This window comes from Anabrus simplex, chromosome 1, assembly GCF_040414725.1.
Source record: "Anabrus simplex isolate iqAnaSimp1 chromosome 1, ASM4041472v1, whole genome shotgun sequence".
Lineage (NCBI taxonomy): Eukaryota > Metazoa > Arthropoda > Insecta > Orthoptera > Tettigoniidae > Anabrus > Anabrus simplex.
Genome location: NC_090265.1, coordinates 1554764434 through 1554790791, shown reverse-complemented (window position 1 = coordinate 1554790791; position 26358 = coordinate 1554764434). Strand labels below are relative to the sequence as shown.

At 36.3% G+C, this 26358-nt stretch overlaps 1 protein-coding gene across 1 annotated transcript in view; it reads right to left on the bottom strand.

The window, feature by feature from the left end:
• Positions 1-15092, bottom strand: part of LOC136858508 (uncharacterized) — a 144577-nt gene extending 129485 nt beyond the window's left edge. Inside the window, exons 1-2 of the mRNA XM_067138105.2 lie at positions 15045-15092; positions 14799-14905 (exon numbers count right to left, since the gene is read on the bottom strand). Coding sequence (XP_066994206.2) covers positions 14799-14905; positions 15045-15075 — 138 coding nt within the window. The 5' untranslated portion in view covers positions 15076-15092. The remainder of the gene's footprint in view (positions 1-14798; positions 14906-15044) is intronic.
• Between the last annotated feature and the right edge of the window lie 11266 nt (positions 15093-26358).

Genomic DNA, 26358 nt, shown 5'->3' with positions numbered 1-26358 from the left:
TTGACATCAACTATTCTTTGTAGCATGTCAAAGGTTGAATTTCACCTTGTGATAGTATCCTGCTTTAACGTTAGGACTGGCTCTTTCAACTGTTCCTGCATCTTATTGAGCTTCATGCTGGCTTGCAAACTTCTTAAAAAAAAAAAAAAAAAAAAATCAACAATTTTTTTCACTTTGTTCAGAATGGGTTGAATGTACTGCAACCCATTCTGAACAATTAAATTTAGGGTGTGTGCTAAACAGGGGATGCAATTCCAGGCTGTGAGTCATATTGCTGCCACAATATTAGGAGCATTGTCACTAACAACACACATGACTTTTTCTTCAATGCCCCATTCCAAGGTAACACATCGCAGTTCTTCGGCAAGGTTTTCTGAAGTGTGTCTTTCATCATACTTAAAGCACTCCAGGAGGGATGATTCCAGCTCCAGGTCTTCTATATAGTGTGCTGTCACTGAGAAGTAGCTCTCATTTTTAACTGAAGTCCAGCCATCCTTTGTCAATACAACTGCTTCTGCAGACTGAATTTTGGTTTTCAACACTTCCTTTGCCATGGCGTATTGCTGTTGGAGAAGTGTGTTGGAAATGATCTTCCACACAGGCATTATATAAAACCCACTCAGTTTACCCAGGAACTTTTGAGAATGTTTGCTCTCAACTATGCTAAAGGGCAAATAATCTTTCACCACTGTCTCCAGGAGTGCAAAATCTATCTCTTGATTTCTTTTGTTAGACAGAGGCTTTGCAAAATACATAGATAGTGTTCCCTGATTTTGGGGATGGATTACAGTTGTTGAAGTGGCACTATTATCCTGTGGCACTGACTGCTGTTTGGTGCTGGCAGATGATCTTGCTGGGTGTGGATCATTCTGGTTATCTTCTGGAGAAATATCGACAGGTGCGGTACTGGGAGGCGCTAAACGCCTGGCAGAAAAAGACACTGTTGGATAAATCATGTGAACATCATGAGCAAGATTAAATGCATTTCCTCCTTTGTACAAAATTTGCTTTGAACAAAAGTTACACTTAGATTTCCCATTACCTAAATCGGCGAAGAAACCCCAAGTTTCACTACTTTTCCGCAATTGCGAGTTGCTAGCCATTTAATAACAGTGAAGGGATACTAAAAACCACTTTCGGAATACAAGAAAGAGGGATTTTACCTCAAATGGTACCAATGGTCCAACATGATAATTTACTTTTTGAATTTCAAGGATTATTATTACTGACAAAAATAAAATCGAAAAGAAAATTAATGAAAGATTCATCAAAGTAGGTAAACAGACATCTATGGCAGTGGTAATCTTGTTCATTCTATTTTGGATTGAATTTTAAGAGGAAAAAAATGCTATGATATGATGAATAACATTGGTAACCCAGGTGTTTTCTGCCAGAGTACGCCTAGATTAAATGTATTTCCTTCATTATATGAGACAGGTTTCTCTGTTTATCTTTTCCTTGTCCCTATCAACCATCATCTAGATGCTGTAAGCAGGTAAGCCATTTGGTCCATAATTACATAGCTCTGCAATCTGTTGGTAATATTATTAAGTATTATGATGTTTTATTGAGTGAGTGAGACACTGTGAATGAAGTTGCTGCTGAACGACATACTCAGCAACTTCATCAGGCTTGATTACTTCATGAACGAACTACTTCATTTGAATGATTCACAGTAAAGAGTGTGAATGAGTGAAGTAGTTCATAGGAGTGAACTAGTTCGACCCATTGCTACATGAAATAAACTTCAAGAAGTGGCCTAAGATGGATTTATTTTTCCAAGATGAAAAATAACGAAGTTAAGTGGATGTGAAGCATCAAGAATTTTAAAAAATAACATTTACAACATAGATAACAGAAGTTTAACATGAATGTGTATTACGATCCAGACTTTCTTATAATAAGGCTTTGTTTTATTATTAATTTAATTTAATATGAATTGCCATTGTTAGAAAGGGAAAGAAATGAAAAAATTGAAAATTATTATCAGATTGCAATTGGTCAATTCACTTGATTCTGTGAAGATTCAGTTTCCATGACCAGACTCCAAATTTCTCTCAACCAAGGTTATCCACCAATTATAAAATATCACGTAGGATATCATCAGACACCGAACGGATGCTTAATCAAACCGAAACAACCTCCAGTTATACTTGAATCAATCTATATATATAAAATAAGAGTTTTGTCTGTACATTGCTCAGAACTTAAAAGGGATGGTATTTCTGTATCAGTCGTGTCCGCAGTAACAAGGAAATGCACTTTTTACTTTTCCGTAATTTCTGTCTGTCTGTCTGTCTGTCTGTATGTATGTCTGTATGTATGTATGTACACGCATCACAAGAAAACATTTAATTTAATTAATTTAATTTAATGAAAATCGGTATGCAAAGTCGGGGAATAAGTCACTACAATCTAGGCCATACATAATTTTATTCACGATGACTGAAATTGTAGTTTAGGGGAAGGCCTAAATTTTAATTCTCAAATATTTATGTTATTAGTGGTCATATCTTAATGAAAATTGGTATTCTAAGTCAGAAAAAACTCGCTATAATCTAGGCCATAAGTAATTTTATTCGCGTTGAGTAAAATGGTAGTTTAGGGGAAGGCCTAAAATTTAATTACCAAATAATTATGTTATTAGTGGTCGTATCGATAAATACTATATAACTAGAGTTATATAGTTATATAGTACCGGTATTAAATTTCCGATCATTTATGTCTTATACATTGTTACCGTACCAGATATAATCACAGAGATATTCATGAATTTGGATTTTTGTTACTAAGTCCATATCAGTGCCGATCACGAGAAAATGGGTAAACAGAATTTAATGAAAATCTGTATGTAAAGTCGGGGAATAAGGAACTACAGTCTACGCTATAAATAATTTTATAAGACACCCTAATATCACAAAGTCGGAAGAAAACTAAATGTGAAGGCCTACAATACAGAAAGCTCATAAAATTTAACCCCCTGTGGGTGGGGGCGGTAGAATAACACCCACGGTATCCCCTGCCTGTCGTAAGAGGCGACTGAAAGGGGCCCCAGGGGCTCTAAACTTTGGAGCGTGTGTTGGCGACCACGGGGCCCTCAGCTGAGTCCTGGCATTGCTTCCACTTACTTGTGCCAGGCTCCTCACTTTCATCTATCCTATCTGACCTCCCTTGGTCAACTCTTGTTCTTTTCCGACCCCGACGCTATTAGGTTTGCGAGGGCTAGGGAGTCTTTCATTTTCACGCTTTTCGTGGCCCTTGTCTTCCTTTGGCCGATATCTTCATTTTTCGAAGTGTCGGACCCCTTCCTTTTTTCCTTCTGATTAGTGTTATATAGAGGATGGTTGCCTAGTTGTACTTCCTCTTAAAACAATAATCACCACCACCACCACTCATAAAATTTATCAACATTAACATTACGTCGACCATTGTTTGTTGTGATGTGCTTTGTGTTCTGTTGCCACTCATCTCCGATAGATAGGATTACTGCTGCGTACCGAGTCTTTTCTTTTAATTTGCCTTACTTTGCACCGACACCGATAGGTCTTATGGCAACGATGGGATAGGAAAGGGCTAGGGGTGTGAAGGAAGTGGCCTTGGCCTTAATGAAGGTACAGCCCCAGCATTTGCTTGGTGTGAAAATGGGAAACCATGAAGTACCGTCTTCAGGGCTGCTGACAGTGGGGTTCGAATCCACTATCTCATGAATGCAAGCTCACAGCTGCGTGCCCCTAACCACATGGCCAACTCGCTCGGTCATACCGAGTGTAACAGTCTGCCGGAATATTGGTGGGAAGTAGCTGGGAAGTTAGATAACTTTCTTCTTAAGCATGCCATTCCTCTGGTTCATAAATTTTCAGGTACTACAAGTACATAACACACTGGTTCATCATAGCATTCGAGCTATTCAATCCCTATTCTGAGGCACTGATTGGAATGAGCAGTGTGCATATTTCACGGAATAAAGGCAAAGGAGTGTTCACGGCTGTCTGTGGCCTGGTCATTCCAGCTCTGGAACTTTGGACTGTTAGATCGGCACCGTAGTACTATTTGTTAAAAGTGAGAAAGTGTACTGTTTTTCATTTGATCGAATATTTTATATAATAACATTGATTTTAATCGCTACTTTCCTACTGACGTTTTTGTAATGACCTATGTTGACTTCAGTTAGGAAAGCCACAAAGTCAGTCAGTCTGAGAATCCTGTAGCAAACCACGGGTACATCAGCTAGTTATTATATAAAATAAAGGAATTTACTTAACAAATTAACTTGCTCAGCAAGGCATGGTGCTCCAAAGTTCAAGATTAGCAATTATTGTATCTCAATAAAACAAAATTATCACACCACGTTATGTTGCAATTGAACAACATGAAATGAAATTACTTTAATACTTGTTACAATTAAATATTTAACTGGAATGTTCCACTGAACCACAATATTCATTAATAAAAACTTCACTTGACATTTAAGTTAATCAACAAACTGACTTTCGGGTTATGTTTGTTTAAGATATATTATCTTCAATGAATAATCCAATAAGCACTGATATTTAAATTAATTTTTAACATTTCCCTGAGTAATAAATAAATTAATCTAATCCAGCCATTTATGAACAGTGACAATAAATGAAACAAATGAAAGAAAGTAACGTTTATGGATGATATCATAAATAAAATATCGAATGATCACTACACTACCAATAGCAACTAATGGGAAATTGGCTTCAAACAAATATTATCATCATTATTATAAAAACTAACATTGCTGATTTTAATGATCACTAGCATCATCAGTGGTAAAAAAATTAAAATTATCAGTTGATTTGGTAATTGCCACCATCATCATGGCCAGAAAGGAAAAGTACCTACTAATTAATGTCTCTGATCAATACCATAGTAAGGAAATATACGGTATACTTTAATACTTTAATAATTGACACCACTACTGAAAATATCAATGAATAGTGTAACGGTTCAAATCCTGTTACAAATATTGATCTGTATTATTATTATTATTATTATTATTATTATTATTATTATTATTATTATTATTCCGAGGTATCTGTGGAACAGCAGAGGTGAAAGAAGGTGCGGGCTGGAATAGGTCTCAACTACAGAATTAAATTTAAAACTTTAACCAAGGTTATATTTTCTTTTCAAAATCAACAAATGACAACAAATAACAAAAGTGTAACAGGTACCAAGTAGCAGATCAACAAATTAAAAATTTACAGATTACAGTCGTTACAAGATTTGGGCTTCGAGCCCCAAGTTTAATTCCTGAGCTCTCAGCTCACAACCACAATAGCTGAAGGGCAGAAAACCCCTAAGTACGAGGAGCACTTGCTCCTAATTACAATGTTAAGAGAGAAAGAGCAGACCCGCTCTCAATTTTACAAGCCTATCAAAGGCTACAACAAACTTCATTACTATCTGCCCTTAAGGCACACAAGGAAACAGGGGTAACTAGTACCCAATCTACGGGGCCTTCGCAGGAAGGAAAACAAAACAAATGGGTTAAGTAAATGGCCCAAAATACAAAATGAATGGAGGCGATAACTTGCACTCCTACACCAAGTTTTGTCTAAAACCTATGTGGCGCTAGGCCGATCATACAGGGGCTAGTCCCAAGCTAGGGAGGTGACACGTATGAGAAAACTTTACTACATAAAGAAGAGCAGAACGGTTATGACAGCGTAGTCATCTCCTTTTTCAAAAATAAAGGGGAGTTCGAGAGGGTGAAGCACTCTCTATCCCCGCTTTACAGATTTGTAATTTATAGATAGACAGAAAAGAATTTACATTTTAAGAAGGTAGGTTACATACTAAAGGTTTCGAACCCTCCCCGAGAGTTAAACTGCTGAGCTAGCAAGAAATAAAGATGTTAACAGGCCATTACCTTGTAGATGAACTGCCGCTTGAAGAAAGAGGCGCTTCCCGCCCCCTGCTACATATTCACACACTAAGAGAGATGTTACTGAAGTGGCCTGGAGACAAGAAAATCAGCAGTTTTTATACCCTCGTGGAAAATTCGAGACCTTTCAAGAATGAATAGACACACCCCTTCAACTTTATTGGTAGACTAGGAATTACACATGGAAACCTGAGGAAGAAAGCTATGATTGGAGGAAAATTAATTACAGAAATTACTGATTGGTTAAATTCAAAACTGGCGGAAAGAGAAGGGTTATACTGCCAACTAACCAAAAAATGAATGAAAGAAATTTAACAAAGAACAAACTTATGAATACCAAATTTCTTCAAAAAACAGTTCCTTCACTTCGCACTAGGGTGCATAATTATAGTTCTTAGGCAGTGACATCTAGAAGAGGACATCCACACTTCTTGCTAGATAGTAAACAAAAACACGTCGGAATAGACACAGTTCAAAAATTTCAAAATTACACCATTTACCATAGTGACATCTTTTAAGAAATAGTAGAATTAGTTCAGTTTTCAAGGTTCCAAACTTCTCCTGTAGAGGAGTTTAAATTGGCACAATATTTGAACTAGCAGCGTGGAGGTGTACCGCCCAGTACAATTATTATTATTATTATTATTATTATTATTATTATTATTATTATTATTATTATTATTATTATTTAATTATTTTTTAGTAATGTTTTATTATGTACAATTGCTATTAAGCAGGTTCACCAACAGCTGATGATGACCTATTTAAGGGTCAAAACCAGTACTGTTTTAATGTAAATAATTCTAAACATTTTGCAAAATAAAATATATTATTATTATTATTATTATTATTATTATTATTATTATTATTATTATTATTATTATTATTATTATTATTATTATTTGATTCAATTCCATAGTCTGATTTTGCTATGTATTGATTAATTATCGTTTGCTTCATGGTACGGTATTTAATTTATTATGTATGTGTGTGTATGTTAGCATTAAAATAATGTAGAATGAGAGTTGCTGTCTAATATCGGATATGGATATATTATTTGTCAAACTACTTAAACATTGCAACATATCGTGCAATACTGCTACAATAACTGTCGAGTCATCGTTCTGTCATTGTATGTAGAATCCATAAGCTGTAATAATCACATAACCACATTTCAGTTGAGAATTGAAGTGAAGATACAGTATATTAGATAGTATCTTGCCTGTTATATTTATGTTTTTCTTTGTGTACGGTAACCCTTTAGATACTTTAGCATTTATTAAATGTTTAACAATTAATTTATTGAAAACCACCTATTCAATACTATTTAAGTCTTTAGGACTATAATACAATCATTATATTAAAGTTTAAGCATATGGTACATGTTTCGCCTGTCATTACAGGCATCATCAGCCATTAATTCTAAATTCCAAGTTAGAGCTCTGAGTGGATGCGACCTACAACTATTCTCATGAATAAATTTTTTTAGACAACAATTTTCACTGATATACAAGAACATCACGGTCATATTTGGAGTGAACCGGCCAATCATGTCTTACAGCTCTAATGGGACGTCCAATTCATGTTCACATCCAATGGAGATAATACAAAAATTTCAACACTCATAATGCCGATAAGGGGACGGCAATTGAAGTCTATTGGAATCACAAAATTTACACATTTCTTTTATCATATATAGGAGATCAAACATGTTCAGCTTTTTGGGACAACAATCCACCTTGATTCTATCTATACAACAGTTGATGGCATACTGCATAGATATTTGAACTTGACACCAAAATCTCAGTGACCCTTTATTCTCTAAGAACTATACCCTATTTTTAACCTCAGCTATACAATTTTTGGAATATGTGGCATTCATGGGACTCCAGCATGCCAAAGCCCTTCATTGTGCCATATGTATACTGTATATCTTGATTGACATAATGTTGGCAACAGCATAGATATTTGAATTGGACTCCAAGTCAAAGCCCTATAATTGTACCATATGTGTGTATCTTAACATTACTATTATATTAGAATAAGGCATTCTTGTTTAATTAGTTTTTAGTAATGTTTTATTATGTACAATTGCTATTAAGCAGGTTCACCAACAGCTGATGATGACCTATTTAAGGGTCAAAACCAGTACTGTTTTTAATGTAAATAATTCTAAACATTTTGTAAAATAAAGTATTGATAAGGTGGAAAAATCATCCTTCATACTTGTGTGCTTAAATTATCAATATGGACAATGAAGCTGATAGATTATAGTAAACTATCAGTGTTTTCGCCCCAGTGTAGCAGTGGGCTCATCAGTTGGATTGCTACATCTTTCCAAGATGCCGGCGGCTAGTGCACAGTTGAGATAACACTACAAGCCTCCAACATAGGTTTCCTTCTGGGAACTTAATTTTTAATATAAAGACCAAAGGCAGGCATTTATACAAGCGAAGGCACATGCTTCCCCTATGACATCGTCACTGCATTGTCCTACATAGGACGCTTGTAGTGGTGTCTCAATGACCAGAAAAATTAACAAGACATGATTAAAATCCCTGACCCAGCCAGGAATTGAACCCAAGACCTTCTGAACCATAGGCCTCAACGCTGACCATTCAGCAAAGGAGTCGGACAGATGGTGAATGACTATGAAGCATTAATAAAATGAATATGAAGGGAAAAGTAGAAATTCTGGAGGCTCCTATAATGAGTTTGGCAGGCATTGGAAGCTGAAATTAAATGGTCTAACACATAAATAGACCAACTTGGAAATAAAAACAGACAAATTCTTCCTGACCTCAGAACAAAGTGCCTTCAACTGGCATCAAGTCATTACCATACTATTAACTATTTCATGATAGGAGTAGTTTATTGAATGCAAGGCCAACTTGTGATATTATTTGTGTAATGTCTCTTCCATTGTTATAGATTTTAAAAGACACTAAGATGTCAGAATTTTGCTCTAGGCTTTAACATGCTAATGGCAACAACACAGAGTTATTGTTCTTAAACATCCTCAGATACCACATTATCCTTGTTGGAGAAGACTCCAAGGAGGCTAGCTAAATCTGTCATATGGGGAAAAAAGTACTTCTTCTGTGAGTGCATGAACAATAATTTATATTTACTGGACTAGGACTAGGTGCACCCCTCAAGTTCATAGACAAGGTTCAAATTTACAATTTATCTGAGTAAAATGAAGGATGAAGTTGACAAGTTTTATGAAGCATTGAGTGACATCGTGGTCAGGGTCAACAGCAAGGATAGAATAGTGCTAATGGGCGATTTCAATGCGAGAGTTGGGAATAGAACTGAAGGATACGAAAGGGTGATTGGTAAATGTGGGGAAGATATGGAAGCTAATGGGAATGGGAAGCGTTTGCTGGACTTCTGTGCTAGTATGGGTTTAGCTGTTACGAATACATTCTTCAAGCATAAGGCTATTCACCGCTACACTTGGGAGGCTAGGGGTACCAGATCCATAATAGACTATATCTTAACAGACTTTGAATTCAGGAAATCTGTTAGGAATGTAAGAGTTTTTCGGGGATTTTTCGATGATACAGACCACTATCTGATCTGTAGTGAACTAAGTATCTCTAGGCCTAGGGCAGAGAAAGTGAAATCTGTCTGCAAACGAATAAGGGCAGAAAATCTCCAGGACGAGGAAATTAGACAGAAGTACATGGATATGATTAGTGAGAAGTTTCGAACAGTAGACAGTCAGCAGGTTCAGGATATAGAAAGTGAATGGGTGGCATACAGGGATGCTGTAGTAGAAACAGCAAGGGAATGCCTAGGAACAACTGTGTGTAAAGATGGGAAAAGGCGAACATCTTGGTGGAATGATGAAGCGAGAGCAGCCTGTAAACGTAAAAAGAAGGCTTATCAGAAATGGCTCCAAACAAGGGCTGAGGCAGACAGGGATTGGTACGTAGATGAAAGAAACAGAGCGAAACAAATAGTTGTTGAATCCAAAAAGAAGTCATGGGAAGATTTTGGTAATAACCTGGAAAGGCTAGGTCAAGCAGCAGGGAAACCTTTCTGGACAGTAATAAAAAATCTTAGGAAGGGTGGGAAAAAGGAAATGAACAGTGTTATGAGTAATTCAGGTGAACTCATAATAGATCCCAGGGAATCACTGGAGAGGTGGAGGGAATATTTTGAACATCTTCTCAATGTAAAAGGAAATCATCATGGGGGTGTTGCAAACAGGCAAGCTCATGGGGAGGAGGAAAATTTTGGTGAAATTATGCTTGAGGAAGTGGAAAGGATAGTAAATAAACTCCATTGTCATAAGGCAGCAGGAATAGATGAAATTAGACCTGAAATGGTGAAGTATAGTGGGAAGGCAGGGATGAAATGGCTTCATAGAGTAGTAAAATTACCGTGGAGTGTTGGTAAGGTACCTTCAGATTGGACAAAAGCTGTAATTGCACCTATCTACAAGCAAGGAAACAGGAAGGATTGCAACAACTATCAAGGTATCTCATTGATTAGTATACCAGGCAAAGTATTCACTGGCATCTTGGAAGGGAGGGTGCGATCAGTCGTTGAGAGGAAGTTGGATGAAAACCAGTGTGGTTTCAGACCACAGAGAGGCTGTCAGGATCAGATTTTCAGTATGCGCCAGGTAATTGAAAAATGCTACGAGAGGAATAGGCAGTTGTGTTTATATTTCGTAGATCTAGATAAAGCATATGTCAGGGTACCGAGGGAAAAGATGTTCGCCATACTGGGGGACTATGGAATTAAAGGTAGATTATTAAAATCAATCAAAGGCATTTATGTTGACAATTGGGCTTCGGTGAGAATTGATGGTAGAATGAGTTCTTGGTTCAGGGTACTTACAGGAGTTAGACAAGGCTGTAATCTTTCACCTTTGCTGTTCATAGTTTACATGGATCATCTGCTGAAAGGTATAAAATGGCAGGGAGGGATTCAGTTAGGTGGAAATGTAGTAAGCAGTTTGGCCTATGCTGACGACTTGGTCTTAATGGCAGACTGTGCCGAAAGCCTGCAGTCTAATATCTTGGAACTTGAAAATAGGTGCAATGAGTACAGTATGAAAATTAGCCTCTCGAAGACTAAACTGATGTCAATAGGTAAGAAATTCAACAGAATTGAATGTCAGATTGGTGATACAAAGCTAGAACAGGTCGATAATTTCAAGTATTTAGGTTATGTGTTCTCCCAGGATGGTAATATAGTAAGTGAGATTGAATCAAGGTGTAGTAAAGCTAATGCAGTGAGCTCGCAGTTGCGATCAGCAGTATTCTGTAAGAAGGAAGTCAGCTCCCAGACGAAACTCTCTTTACATCAGTCTGTTTTCAAACCAACTTTGCTTTACGGGAGCGAAAGCTGGGTGGACTCAGGATATCTTATTCATAAGTTAGAAGTAACAGACATGAAAGTAGCAAGAATGATTGTTGGTACAAACAGGTGGGAACAATGGCAGGAGGGTACTCGAAATGAGGAGATAAAGGCTAATTTAGGAATGAACTCGATGGATGAAGCTGTACGCATAAACCGGCTTCGGTGGTGGGGTCATGTGAGACGAATGGAGGAGGATAGGTTACCTAGGAGAATAATGGACTCTGTTATGGAGGGCAAGAGAAGTAGAGGGAGACCAAGACGACGATGGTTAGACTCGGTTTCTAACGATTTAAAGATAAGAGGTATAGAAGTAAATGAGGCCACAACACTAGTTGCAAATCGAGGATTGTGGCGACGTTTAGTAAATTCTCAGAGGCTTGCAGACTGAACGCTGAAAGGCATAACAGTCTATAATGATAACGTATGTATGTATGTATGTAAATGAAGAAACTCACTCAGGATGAACAGTCAGTTGCTGAGGACAGGATTCTACCAAGTGACCACATTATAAACACAGGGCCTCAGTTATTAACAAGTTTCCTTTTCTATGTCTTACTCCTCATGATAATCACTTGTATGACATTCAAGGCATTAGCCCGCCTGGTCACCATGATCGTTAAGGTGTGAAGTCTATATGGTCTAACACCGTGCTTAGCCGGTTTGAGTCTCGTTAGTGGAAAAAAGTGTCACCATCTGAATGTTGGCTAGCAGGGTAGGCGAGATGGTGGTATACGATTTCTAATCACTAGATTGCGCGCCAAAAGCCTGGACTCAATTCCAAACTTCTCTGTTGTGTTCACATGGAGAGAGGGCACATGGCGATTTGTCCCTCGGACGGAGACGTAAAGCCTTCAGCAGATCCCTTGGTGCTATTTGACAGTAGGGTATATGCCGGCACTGGGTTTCACCCTCTCCCTTTCTACTATCATATATCATGTCATTCATTTCACTCTCATTAATTCCTCTTATAGGGTTGATGTCAGGAAAGGCATGAGGTCGTAAAAACTCACTACAATAATCTCACTTCTTACCCGACTCCGTAGGGAAATATGACAAGGTTTGGACATACATACATGACATTCATGGCATCTGGTGGAGGTACAGTTAAAAAAATAAACAAAAGAGAAATACTGTTCACAAACGTGGGACCTGAAGTGTGAATCACTGGCAGAGGCCTAGATGACTAATGTCAGCATGCATACATTGGTGCATCTATACAAAAAATATAAAATACTCCTTTTATTACAACGGTTTAAGCGAGTAATATGATAATAATGTGACACTACAAAAAACTTAATAGAGACTTGAATGAGTTTGAGAGGCAGACATTATCCTGGTTGGAGAGGACCCTTAAATGAGACAGTTAAATCTGTCATGTAGATGAAACATATTTTTCTTTTGCAAGTGCATGGACAATAAATATGTACTGCACAAGGACTAAGTGCATCCGTCAACTTCACAGACAATGTTCAAATCTACAATTTACCTGAGTCAAATGAAGAAACTCATTCAGAATGAAGACTGTCAGTTAATGAGGCCAGAATTATACAGTATATATCTGTAGGTGAACATTACTAAAAAATGCACAAGGTAGGGAAAGAGCTTCTTCCCTACCACCTTATTAATGAATGAATCAACACCTTTATTTATTTATAACTCCATATGTTGGCCATCAAAGAGAGAGGAGAAGAAAAAGTCTTACAGGCTCAACACACGTGACTGTCTGTCACCTTACCCTTTATTTCTACCATTTTTGGCAGTAACATTAAGCACCACTTTGTTTGTGTCATTCCTGAACCAAATTAAAATCACAGGGGTTCAGTCACAAATAAGATTGCCTTTTCTATATTTTACTTGTCATGACACATGTATGATATTCATAATACAGTATCCGGAAAAGGTATAGTTCAGAAAATAAAGAACTATGTCAAAAGTGGGACTCAAAGTGTGAAAGCTCTTAAATTCTGCAAAGTGCAAGTGTACGCAGATGATGTACAAATTTACTGTCATTCAAAACCGAGTGATATTGATACTGCAATTACTAAAATAAATTCATACCTAAAACATCTTAGTGACTATGCAAATGAAAACAGTTTACTAATAAACCCGAATAAAACTCAAGTTATTATTATTGGTACCAGTGAAAACCTATATTCCCTTAAGCAACGGGACATCTTTCCAATAATTTTAAACAATCAAATCATACCCTACTCTACTTCAATGACTAACTTAGGAAATTATGACTGAGACCCTAAATTGGACTCAACAGGTGATAAGCACATGTAATAAAGTACACAAATGCTTATATCCTCTGAAGCGATTCTGCAATGCATTCTCGGTTCGACTTAAAGTACAACTAATTCACTCTCTTATACTACCTATACTTGACTATTGTGACACTGTATTGACTGAAATTACCTGCGACAGTAACAAGAAACTCGACCGGAGCCTCAATACCTGCGTAAGATATATATTTAATCTGCGATATGATGCTCACTTATCACCATATTATAAGGAACTGTCGTGGCTTCGAGTGCACCAGCGCCGTGAATTTCACATGTTATCACTTCTGCACAAAATACTTTCCACTAATTCTCCCAACTATCTTTCTTCACCTTTTTCTTACCTCTCTTCATATCATGACCACAATACGAGATCTGGCTCCTCTCTTACCATACCTGTAAACCGCACTGCTGCTTACAACCGCTCCTTTATAATCTCTGAGTCCAGGGCATGGATTTGCTACCTGCGAACATTAGGGACAATCCCTCTCATCGCAAGTTTAAAGTGGCGTGCCGCGATGATTTGTTGAGTAGATCCTGCTGACTTGCTGGATAATTGTTGAGTGAATGAAAGAATTAATGGGATGAATGAACGGATTATTGCAGTGTATTTTACTTTGTGTATTTTAAAATTAAGGATTCTTTTATTGTAATTTTTAATATTATTACTATTGTTTTGCTATTAATATTATTTGTTTTATTTGTATTTGTAAGTACTGTATAAGTTATGTACATGTATACTCGTCTAGTGGTTTAAGAGAGGGCCTTGAGCCCTAACTTCGCCACCAATAAAGGCATTATCTATCTATCTAACCATTGGCAAAGGACTAGGCCCTTAGGGCTAGTGTTGGTATGTATGCTTTGTATCTTTGTGCAAAATAAAAATAGGATACTCCTTTTATTACAATGGTTATGAAAGGCATAGTATTATTATTATTATTATTATTATTATTATTATTATTATTATTATTATTATTATTATTATTATTATTATTATTATTAAATTTACTGGCCACATTGGACCACTTGAGTTGTTCCATGTTCACTTTCTCTTTGAAGGTTGTACTATTTGGTTCTTGTGGTATATATTAAAAATGGAATATATTTAAAAAAATCTTAATTAAGACTTGATTCCATTGTGGTGAAATTGTGCAACCAGAACATTGCAAATTTTTTATGCAAATATATTTATGATTTGATATTTGATAGCAAAATATTCTTACCTCACCTCCTAACTTTCCCAAACACTGCAGCACTGATTCATCCCATTCTGAGGAATAGTGGAATTGGCTAGGCGCAGAGCAATGTGCTGTATGAAGCAGCAGTACACCTACACATAACAAATGGGATTTATAGGCTGCTCTATAGATTTATATTGTATCTAAATTCAGGATCGTTGGGATGTGTCTGAAAGAACAAAGATTTGAATCAACTGCAAGCTTGTATTATTTCCTAATTGGGACACTTACTAAAAAGCAGGGCAGTAGTTCTGATGTTCATCTTGTGGTCGATGATAAAACGTGTGACCTTAGACCTCAATGGGATCAATTCATTGGACTTCCTGCTTCTTATCAATTGCTCTGAATGATCTCCATTGTATTGAACATATATTTTTATAAATTCTATTTTTAAATTTAGTAGTTAAAATGACATGAACCAAATATTCAAAGTTGTAACAAATAACACGCATTTTTCAGATGGTCAACATTAATTGCAACACCTAGATGCTGTAGTTCTATAATATTACTGATAAAAATGAAGATATACGGTACTTAAAACATAAAATGAAAATAATATAGATTAATATAGATTAATAACTAACTAATGTAAGATTAATGATAAGAATCAGTAGAGAAATCACAATTTGACACATTATTTTTTTAATTTTTTTTTTGATAGTTGCTTTACGTCGCACGGACACAGATAGGTCTTATGGCGATGATGTGACAGGAAAGGCCTAGGAATGGGAAGGAAGTGGCCGTGCCTTAATTAAGGTACAGCCCCACCATTTGACTGGTGTGAAAATGGGAAACCCTTCTCAAAAAGTGAACAGCAATCAGCTTCAAAGTTCCGCATTAGACTCAATTTAAGACACATTAAGTAAGCTCAAAATAAATAACAGCCAACCTGGAAGGAGTGAAAGAAGTGAACATTCAACAATATTTAGAACAGTGTCAAGAAGTCAATCATAAAAAATAAAAAATACTTTTAACTGGAAGACAAACAGATATTTTTTAGTGTAACAGAGTTTTTAATAACAACTATTCAAATGAATAGATATAGTTTTTTAAGTAGGCTAACTATGTATTCATCCTGTCTCATTTCATCAACCCATTAACCACCCCATTTTTTTAATATCATATTAATCCAATTTATATTCAAATAGTATTTAAGAGGAACAATGTACCTGAAAATAATGTAGGTACTCAAAAACTTAGTGAATCACTTAAGCTAAACAACAGCTGAAGATGTTCTCAAATAAGAATGAAACATGTACTGTTTATAATTAATTAATTTGCTAAAAAGCAAATAAAAAGTATCAAAAAAGGTGGAAGATTTTCATTTATTTTAAGTCCCTGAGATTAGAATTTGGTACGGAAAATGAAGCTGATTACTTGCAAACAATAAGTGGTATGTTTTGAGCTGTCAGCGGAGAGATGGCGTGGAATGACATTAGGAGACGAGTAAGTTTGAGTGGCGTCTTTAAAAGTAGGAAAGAATACAATATGAAGATAAATTTGGAATTCAAGAGGGCAAATATTCATTTATAGGAAGGGGAATTAGGGATTGGAATAACTTACCATGGGAGATCTTCAATAAATTTCCAATTTCTTTGAAATCATTGAAGAAAAGGCTAGGAAAACAACAGAATGGGGTATCTGCCACCTGAGTGACTGCCCATAATGCAGATCAGAATTGATTGATTGATTGACTGATTGAAAGGATTACAATGGGATAAGTATTGGTAATAAACAAATAAGTGTCAAATCAAGTCAGACATTGAGAGAAGGAACAAGAGAGAGACAGTTCCTTTTCTTGTTCCTTCTCTGTATGATTTGATTGAACACTTGTTTGTTCCTATCCAAAACTCATCTTTCCAAAATTCATAAGTGATTCCACTAATAGCACCTGATTTTCTTCTCCTTCCTTTTCTTTTTGGCGCTAATACTTCATCCATACTTACTGGATCATTTATACACCTCAAAACAAGTTTGTAATATTGTGGGATTAGGTATGTTATATGTTGTAGGGTGTGTATAGTCCTGTTGTAAGTGGTAGGGAGAACTGTATACACACAAGTCATTCAATTGTTTGTTTACAATACAGCAGATGTTGCTACCTATGATCTGTGTTGAGCCTGGGGTGAAATTTCAGGTAAAGACTGATAGTAGTAGACCGGTACAACACAGTACAAGCTTTAGCTGGTGTTGACATTTCATGTATAATGAATATATCGTAGTCTTACTGAGCCAGAATTGTGGCATTGATTCAGGATGAACATACACAAACAGCAGTATCATGCATCGTAGGGGTTACCAGACCAATGATGTGACTGAAGGACCGAGGGAGACAACAGCGTGTTGAAAACTGAAACTGGGAGGTAGAGCTATCCTGCGCTAATTGGAAATACTATTTACTGTGTCTCTCAACAATACACAAATTCCAGATGACTGGAAGAAAGCAACTGTAGTCCCGTTTTTTAAAGGGGGCAATAGGCTGCTAATGGACAACTATAGACTCATTAACCTTACGTCCATTGTATGCAAACAAACAGAATACTGCATTTCAGAATATTTAAGGGAACAATGGGAGAAACGTTTGTGGATTAATGGCCGTCAACATGGCTTTAGAAAAGGTTTCTCCTGCGAGAGCCAGATGCTCTTTCAAGGTATATTAGCGAGTCATTAGATAAAGGTGTGCAAGTTGATGCTATTGTAATTGATTTTGCTACAGCATTTGATGTAGTACCACATGACATTCTGATCCGAAAATTGGTGGAAACAAACACTGATAAAAGGGTGGTTCTGTGGATCCGGGAATTTTTGATGGGCGGCACACAGAGTGTAAAAGTGGGAAGTAAATACTCCGACGAAGTTTCTATAACGTCGGGAGTAGTACAGGGTAGTGTTATAGGGCTACTCCTCTTTACAGCATTTAACAGTGATCAGCCGAACGAAATTTGAAATAAATGCAGATGGTTTGTGAACTGCATAATATAAAGAATGCTAGCAATAATAGGTTATTACAAGACGATATACATATACTCCATAAGTGGGCACTCAATAACAAAATAAAAATAAATTCTTGAAAATGCAGTCTCATACAAATGGGAAAGAAACATACGCAAGGGGACTTTTAATATTGTCTTCAATTGGATGTTCTGGTAGAGAGTAACTCATGCAAGTACCTAAGAATCCATGTAAAAAGAGATCTAATATGGGACACCCACGTAGCAAGTGTAATTACTAAAGCTTACAAGTCCTTACACTTCTGATGAAGGTGCTAAATGGCAGCAGTTCCCAGGCGAAAGTGCACAGCTATATATCACTTATTAGGCCAGCCCTGGAATATGCAGCAGCCGTATGGGATCCATACCAAATAGGACTCATTAAGGAACTTGAGATGGTATACCAAAAGACTGCAAGATTCGTGCTTAATGATTTCAATCCTAGAAGTAGTGTGACAAGTATGATAGAAAAACTTGGGTGGGAGACACTGTGGACTAGAAGAAAATGAACATGGTTATGTGCCAAATAAGCCAGTTTGGGGAGAGTTCAACAATCAACTAGAAAAGCCCTGTTACATAAGCAGAACAGATCATCCAAATAAAGTAAAAAGTAGATCGTAGAAAACTAAGTATGGTAATAAATATTCATTTGTAAATTGGGGAATTGATAATTGGAATACATTACCTACAATCTTGGAGCCTCTTCCCAAAAATGTAAGATGCTTCAAGAATAGACTCCAGCATTCTGTAACTTTTATGTAAATTTCTGCGTGATTGTATCATATTATAATAAAATGCTCAACCCACTGTAAAATGTAGTATTAAGGCATCTGAATTATTTAAGGTATGTGTGAATTTGTATATGAACGTGCTGTATTTACAACAGTAATTGGACAGCTCAATCTACTGTAAGTCATAGCGCAAAATTTTGAAATACTTAAGGTACATGTGAATTTGTATATGACGGTGTTGTAATGTTAGGCTAGTAATAGGTTCAACCTATACTATTGTAAGCCATAGTGGGTTAAGCACTGGAAATACTTAAGTCCTGTGTGAATTTGTATGTGATGATGCTGGATTTAGAATGCTAAACTAGTAGTATTTCTTATATTATTTTCTTTCTATGGAATTGCTTGTTGTACTCTTGTTGTTGTTGTTGGGTAATTATGTTTTAACTTTATTTATCACACTACTGTAACTGATCATTACCGCCGGGATATTCCCCAACTGCGATATATTTGTTAATAATAATAAATAAAAAGTTGGTATATCTGCGTAACAGTGCAGAGGAGACCAACTTCGACTGCTCAACAATTACGAGATAAATTCTTGAGGGCGAAATATGCATAATACTCAGGCCAGATACACAATGATACAGGGTGTGGAGACATCAAGGATCCGGTGGAAAGTACCAGCATGTTCAAGATGTGCATATATTTGGAGGTGGCGGTGACATGTTTTTGGCTGGGATAATGCATGGTCATCGCACACCTTTGAAACCTATTCGAGGGACATTAACTGCTCAGTGGTATATCAATGAAATACTTTAACTATTTGTATAACCCTTTAGGGATGAATATAGTACAGAATTCATTTTTGTCGATGGCAATGCTCACCCTCATCAAGGTGCATCAGTGAGGAACTTCATGAGAGAGGTGGGTATCAACCATATGGATTGGCCAGTTAATTTATCGGACATGAACTGCCTTAAGCATGCTTGGTACAGGTTAAAAATGACTGTTTTTGACTGTCCACAACCTCTACAGACATTCCCACACCTCATTAGAGTTGCCCAGATGGAATGGGACATTCTTTGTCAAGACGACATCAATGTACGGATCTCAAGCATGCCACAGCATTTCAGAGACCTAAATAATGCAAGAGGAGGCGATACACAGTACTAAGGCAGAGTGAAGAAGAGACTATCTAAGACTTCAAAAAATCACAAGTTCTAACATTTTCATTATTACTGTTTATTTGCATTAGACATTGAGAGAAAAACATTTGAATCTGTAAAAGTTCATATTTTTTGGGTTGCGTGTCTCTGTGATACAACAAACATTCTGTAACTTTACTATTGCATTGCATCCTTGATATTTTTATATTCCAAACATATTTTGTGGTTTATAGTAAGGGCAGAGTTTCTCCATATGTCTAAGTATACCAGTCTCAAATTTATTAACTTTCCATTTATAATGACTCTTTAGTAATCCTTTGAAATACTCAATTCACTAATAATTGCTTATATTTGCTTGGTTACTATTTTAATTTTATTTCTAAGCTAGCATGTGCCTATGGCTTTGCCTGTGTTTATTAATTCAACTGTTAGATGTAGCTAAACCATTTATTTAAAGACAAAATACATATTTATTAACTAACATAATTTTGATGTAAATTGCATTAAATACATTATTTTATTTTTAATATTAATATTTTTAATATTAACTATTAATCTGCATTTAGGTCAGTCACCTAGGTGGCAGATTCCCTACCTGTTGTTTTTCTAGACTTTTCTTAAATGATTGCAAGGAAATTGGAAATTTATTGCACATCTCCCTTGGTAAGATTTCAATCCCTTACTCCCCTTCCTATAAATGAATATTTGCCCAAATTTGTCCTCTTGAATTCCAACTTCATCATCATATTGTGATCTTTCCTACTTTTAATGACACCGTTCAAATATATTCGCCTACAAATGTTATTCCACGCCATCTCTCCAGTAAAGCTAGAAACATACAACTTATACAAGAAAATAACAACAAAAAAATGCAGAATTCTATAGCTGTATATAAATGTAACCGTATAAAAGTGGATAGTATTGAATAGGTGGACCAATAAAATACCTTTGTTATTTTCTTGTATAAGAACTTTCAATACAGAAAAATCATGAGAATAATAACTTATAACATACCACTTCATCAAGCAGCTCATCTCCTTTCTTCCAAGTCTTCCCAGCCAAAACTTTGCAACACTTTTGTAACACTGCTCTTTTATCAGTAATCACCCAAAACAAATCAAGCTGCTTTTCTTTGGACTTTTTTTTTTTTTTTTTTCCAGGCCTTGAATCAAGTAATCCTGGTGAGGGTCCCGTATACTGGAACAATACTCTAGTTGGGGTCTTACCAGAGACTTATATGCCCTCTCCTTCAACCCCTACATACCCTCATAACCATGTGCAGAGATGTGTACCTTTTATTTACAATCCCATTTATGTGATTACCCCAAAGATCTTTCCTTACAATAACACCTAGGTGCTTACAATGATCCCCAAAAGGAACTTACACCCCATCAACGCAGTAATTAAAATTGACAGGACTTTTCCTTTTTGTGAAACAACCTGACTTTTAACCTTGTTTATCATCATACCATTGCCTACTGTCCCTCTCACAATATTACTGAGGTCATTTTGCAGTTTCCTACAATCGTGTAACATATTTATTACTCTATATAGAATAACATCATCCCACAAAAAGCCTTATCTCTGATTCCAGTTCTTTACTCTTATCATTTATATAAGAAAACATAAAGGTTCGTAATATTGCCTTGAGGAACTCCCCTCTTAATTATTACAGGGTCAGATAAAGCTTCGTCTAGTTTCATTTTCTGAGATCTATTTTCTAGAAATATAGCAACTCATTCAGTCACTCTTTTGTCTAGTCAAACGGCACTCATTTTTTTCTGCTAGTGTCCCATGATCTACCATATCAAATACCTTACATAGGTCAATTGCGATACAGTCCATTTGACCTCCTAAATCCAAGATATATGTTATATCTTGCTGGAATCCTACAAGTTGAGCTTCAGTGGAGTAACCTTTCCTAAACCCGAACTGCCTTCTATCGAACCAGTTATTAATTTTGCAAACCTGTCTAATATAATCAGAAAGAATGCTTTCTCAAAGCTTACATGCAATGCGTGTCAAACTGACTGGCCAATAATTATCAGATTTATACTTTTTTTTTGCTAGTGGTTTTACGTCGTACCAACACAGGTCTTATGGCAACGATGGGATAGGAAAGGCCTAGGTGTTGGAAGGAAGCGGCCGTGGCCTTAATTGAATTGAAATGAATTGAATTGAATTGAATTTATTGAACTGAACATAACAGGCTTTCGCCCAGTTACAATGTTCCAATAAAATACTACATGAATATACTACTTAACTACTTCTAAATCTACTTTGTAGCATCTTGCACATGGGCGGATCGCCAGCTCCACATGCAACACACCACCTAATTAAACTAACTACTTTACTACATGAATATATACTAAATCTATCCTAAATCTGTCTGGCCGCGACACCACCCCTGGTGAGGAACTGTTACCACCCTTCCCTGGGATGTCACGACCAGACATGTCTCATGAGGCTCGGAAACCGATACCTCATAGACCCTTTAAGCTGTCAATGTTATTTCCTCACCACTCCTTCCTGTAACAACCCACATGTGTGCAGATTGCCTAGCTCTACATGTAGGCTGTCACACCTGTATTTCACTGCCGAGACGGATTCCATAACTCGGCTCATCTTTCACTGTCTCATTGACAACTTACTTCCTCTAACCTAACACTATTCACTACTTTACGTGTCCAGCCGTACCGAATCAACACTTTAGCTTGAGATAGGTCAGGCCTATCCCGCCCTCTTCCAACTCTACTGTATGTCAGCAGCCAAAAACAAACAAACTAACAAAACAAAAATAAAATAAAACGGGCAGACAAACAACCAACAATCTCATTAGAAGGCATACAGTACGGCTTACATATCAATGAATTGAATCTACTAATTAAATATACCATATCTAAGGAACAAAGAGACAAAACTGAACAAATATTTAAAAAAAACGAAACATAATACTAAACTTATAATTATTGTCGCCCTTACTTATTAGTGAGTTATACTATATAATGTTCCATATCTGTGAATAAATCGAATATATTAATTCCACACGACCGATTGAAAACAATGAACGGACATCACCCCCTCCCCCTCCATCCAAGGATGGCCATCACTACGGGGGAGAGGCCGTCCGATCATCCCATCCATCACTTTCACATGTCACTGGTTATGTTCAGTTTCGAACTGTCACTTACTTGTAACTTGTACCATATTCAGTTATAATCTACTACCACAGACATATTCATTAATAGTTGCTTACATATATCTTTGAACGTAGCTACATGTAATTATCTCTGTTTTCTTTACATTTTTTTTCCCAAATACCTCTCATAATATTAAATAATTTGGCTACCTTTCCCGGTTTCTTCCATTCTCTGCTTAATAGATTAGAGAGTGTGTACAGTTCATTTTTATTTAGAATTTTATCCAATTCTTTCCTTTCTATGTATTTCTCTCTAATGTTTCTTGTTTCTTTGCAGTCCTTAATCAAATGAGCCACTTCCATATTTGAATTACATAAAATATATTTATTTTCGTCATTTTTTTCTCTTAAAGCTTTATTTTTATACACTCCCATCAGGCACCAGATTATTCCTCTCATTACCCTTTTTGTTAACATGTGTGTCCTTATTGTCATATTCTCACTTATTTTACAAAATTCTATTAGTGTTCTCTTACTATTGCATTCTGTCCTAATTATTTGTCTTTCTATATCTTTCACTCTTTGAACTACTTTCTTATGCAATCCCCTGTCATCCCTTTCAATATTAGTCACCCAGTATGATCCCATACCTATGTACTCTAGAAGCTTCTTCACCCCATCCACCCAATAGCCTTCGTTTAAATGCTTCATTTGGTGATGGTAGGCTAAGCCTAATATTTCACCACCTCCCCCAGACTTTAATCTTAACCAATACTTGACTATTCGCTTAGCAATCTCGGCTCACATACTCACCCCTTCACACATCATTCTTACTCCACTGTTTGCAGTACAGTTAGGTAGTCCCATAATTATTTTGGCAAATTTGCTAACGATTACATCTAAAGCTACAATTCCCTGATCTACTCCCCAAATTTCTGATCCATACAGTACTTTAGCTTTAACTATTGCATTAAATATGTTTTCCTGGATTTTGTATTCTACGTTGGGCATCTTTTTATCTAATATTTTGCTACCAGCCAAGGCACTTATTCCCCTCATTTTGGATCTTTTTATTTGGTCAGACCAGTTTCCATTACTACTTATAATCGTCCCTAAGTATTCAATTTTTTTTACCACTTCTAACTTTGTCCTACCCATCCACCACTGTTCACTCTTAGAATGCTTAACACCCCTTTTACAGACCATTACTCTGGTTTTCTGTGGGTTAACCTTTAAATTCCACTCTTTGCAGTAGTTCTCTACCTCATTAATACTATTTTGCATCTTGCTGGGTGTTAATGCACGTAGAATGATATCGTCCGCAAAGATTAGGCCTGGAATATCTTGGCACTCAAGACATGGAGAAGCTCCTTTTTCATATTCTATCGAGTGGAAAATATCGTTAATAAACAATAAAAATAATATGGGGGACAGTTTACACCCTTGTTTAAGGCCCACTTTAGAAGTTATCTCTCCCACTACTAAACCAATCTTAACTTTGACTGAACATTTAAATTCCGAATACATATTATCAATTGCTCTTATAATTTTAGCTGATACTCCGATCTGCCACAACTTATGGCCAACAGCTTTTCTACTCACCGAATCAAAAGCCTTTTCTAAATCAATTACGGTAATGTACAACTTGCCTCTTTTCTTTCTGATATATTTATCTAATATTGTTTTAACTATCATTATATTGTCACTAGTCCTCATTCCCTTTCTGAATCCTGCTTGTAATCTCGACAAGATCGAGTACTCCTCTGCCCAATTCATTAATCTTTTTGCCAATATCCCTGTGTATATCTTGCTTAAAGAATCTAGCAATGTAATCCCTCTATAGTTACTTGGGTTAGATCTCTCTCCACGATTCTTGTATACAGGACAGATGATACCTTCTTGCCATGATTTAGGGAATCTAGCTCCCTCGAAGATCATGTTAAATATTTTGACTATACTAGCAAGGATATGGCTATTTTTGCTTGCTTCCTTCCAGAATTCATTGTTTATTCCTGAAATTGCTCCTGCTTTCCCTTTCCTCCCTTTCTCTAATATTTCTTTTACTTCAGCGGCTGAAATTTCCTTATCTAAATCGGGCAGGGAGCACCGCAATCCTCTCGAGATTCCCCTCTTCTGAACATCCTGTTTCCAACTATCTTCACCACTTAATAATTTACTAAAGTAATTTATCCATTCTCTATGGCTTATATTTACCTGGCTTATATTTTTTCTATCCTTACAAATTTGATTTATTTTAAACCATACCTTCTTAGTATTATTATTCAGAGCCTCTCTGTTTAAGTTGTCAGTTTGTTTCTTCTGCCACAAAACTTTAGTTCTTACCAATAATTCTTTATACTCTTTTCTTTTGCTACAGAATGCAATTCTTTGTTCCTGCCCGCCTATTTTCCTGAATGTGTCTAGGGCTTTCATAACTTCTGATTTTTTTTGTCTGCATTCTTTATTGTACCACCCACTATTTCTTTGTATTCTTACCTCCCGAGCCCGCATCTTATGTCCTGCCATCAGTATTGAGTTTTCTAATAGCTTTATCGCCTCGTCTATTTTATTATCTTCCATCGCAGACTTTATTCCTATCTTGATCATTTCAAAGGACCTACCTTCAAAATATTCCTTGAATTCTGCGCTGAGTTCTTCTCTCCATATAAATTTTGTCACTGGCCTCTCTTTAATATTATTTATATGATTCCCCCCAGTATTCTCTTCCGTGCTTACCATATTAATAATTATGGGTAAGTGATGCGATTCTCCCCAACCTTTAACATTTATCCTCTTAACGAGTGGTAATGCCTCTCTAGAACATAATACTAGGTCAATTGCACTACCACCCATTTCTGTTATAAACGTTAAATTACCCAATTCATCTCCTGGCCACCACCCATTTAAAATATAGAGTTCTTCTGTACCACATAATTCTAACAGTTTTCCACCATAGTTATTGCAAACTTTATCTTGACTAATTCTTTTTCTAATTATTATTTCCTCAGCCTCTTTACTATAAATTGGTTTTAAGTCTGCAATCCTCGCATTAAAGTCCCCCATTATTACAATACCTATGTCTTCATATATATTCCTTAATCTATTTACTTCTAGTGCTAATTCTGTGAAGAATTCCTTGTTTGCCAATGTCGAGTCCTCGGGAGGATTGTATACAAAACCGAAACATAGATTAACCTCCCTGTTCTGTTTTACCCTTGTTTTCACCCAAAGTATTTCTTCAATATCTGTTTCTATTATTTCAATTTTCTCCCTTATTTCTTCCCTTATCAAGGTTAGAATACCACCGGGATATCTACCTTTACGAGCATTCCTGCCCCTTGCCTTACTATACGTTTTAAAACCTTCAATATGTACTTCATATCCCGGTGCTATCCAACTCTCAACAAAGGTAATGATGTGCATTTCTGACATTAACAATTTCACCTGTTCATTTCCTAACTTGCTCAAGAAACCTTCAATGTTGACCATACCAATATTCCATTCTAGTTATTTTTTACT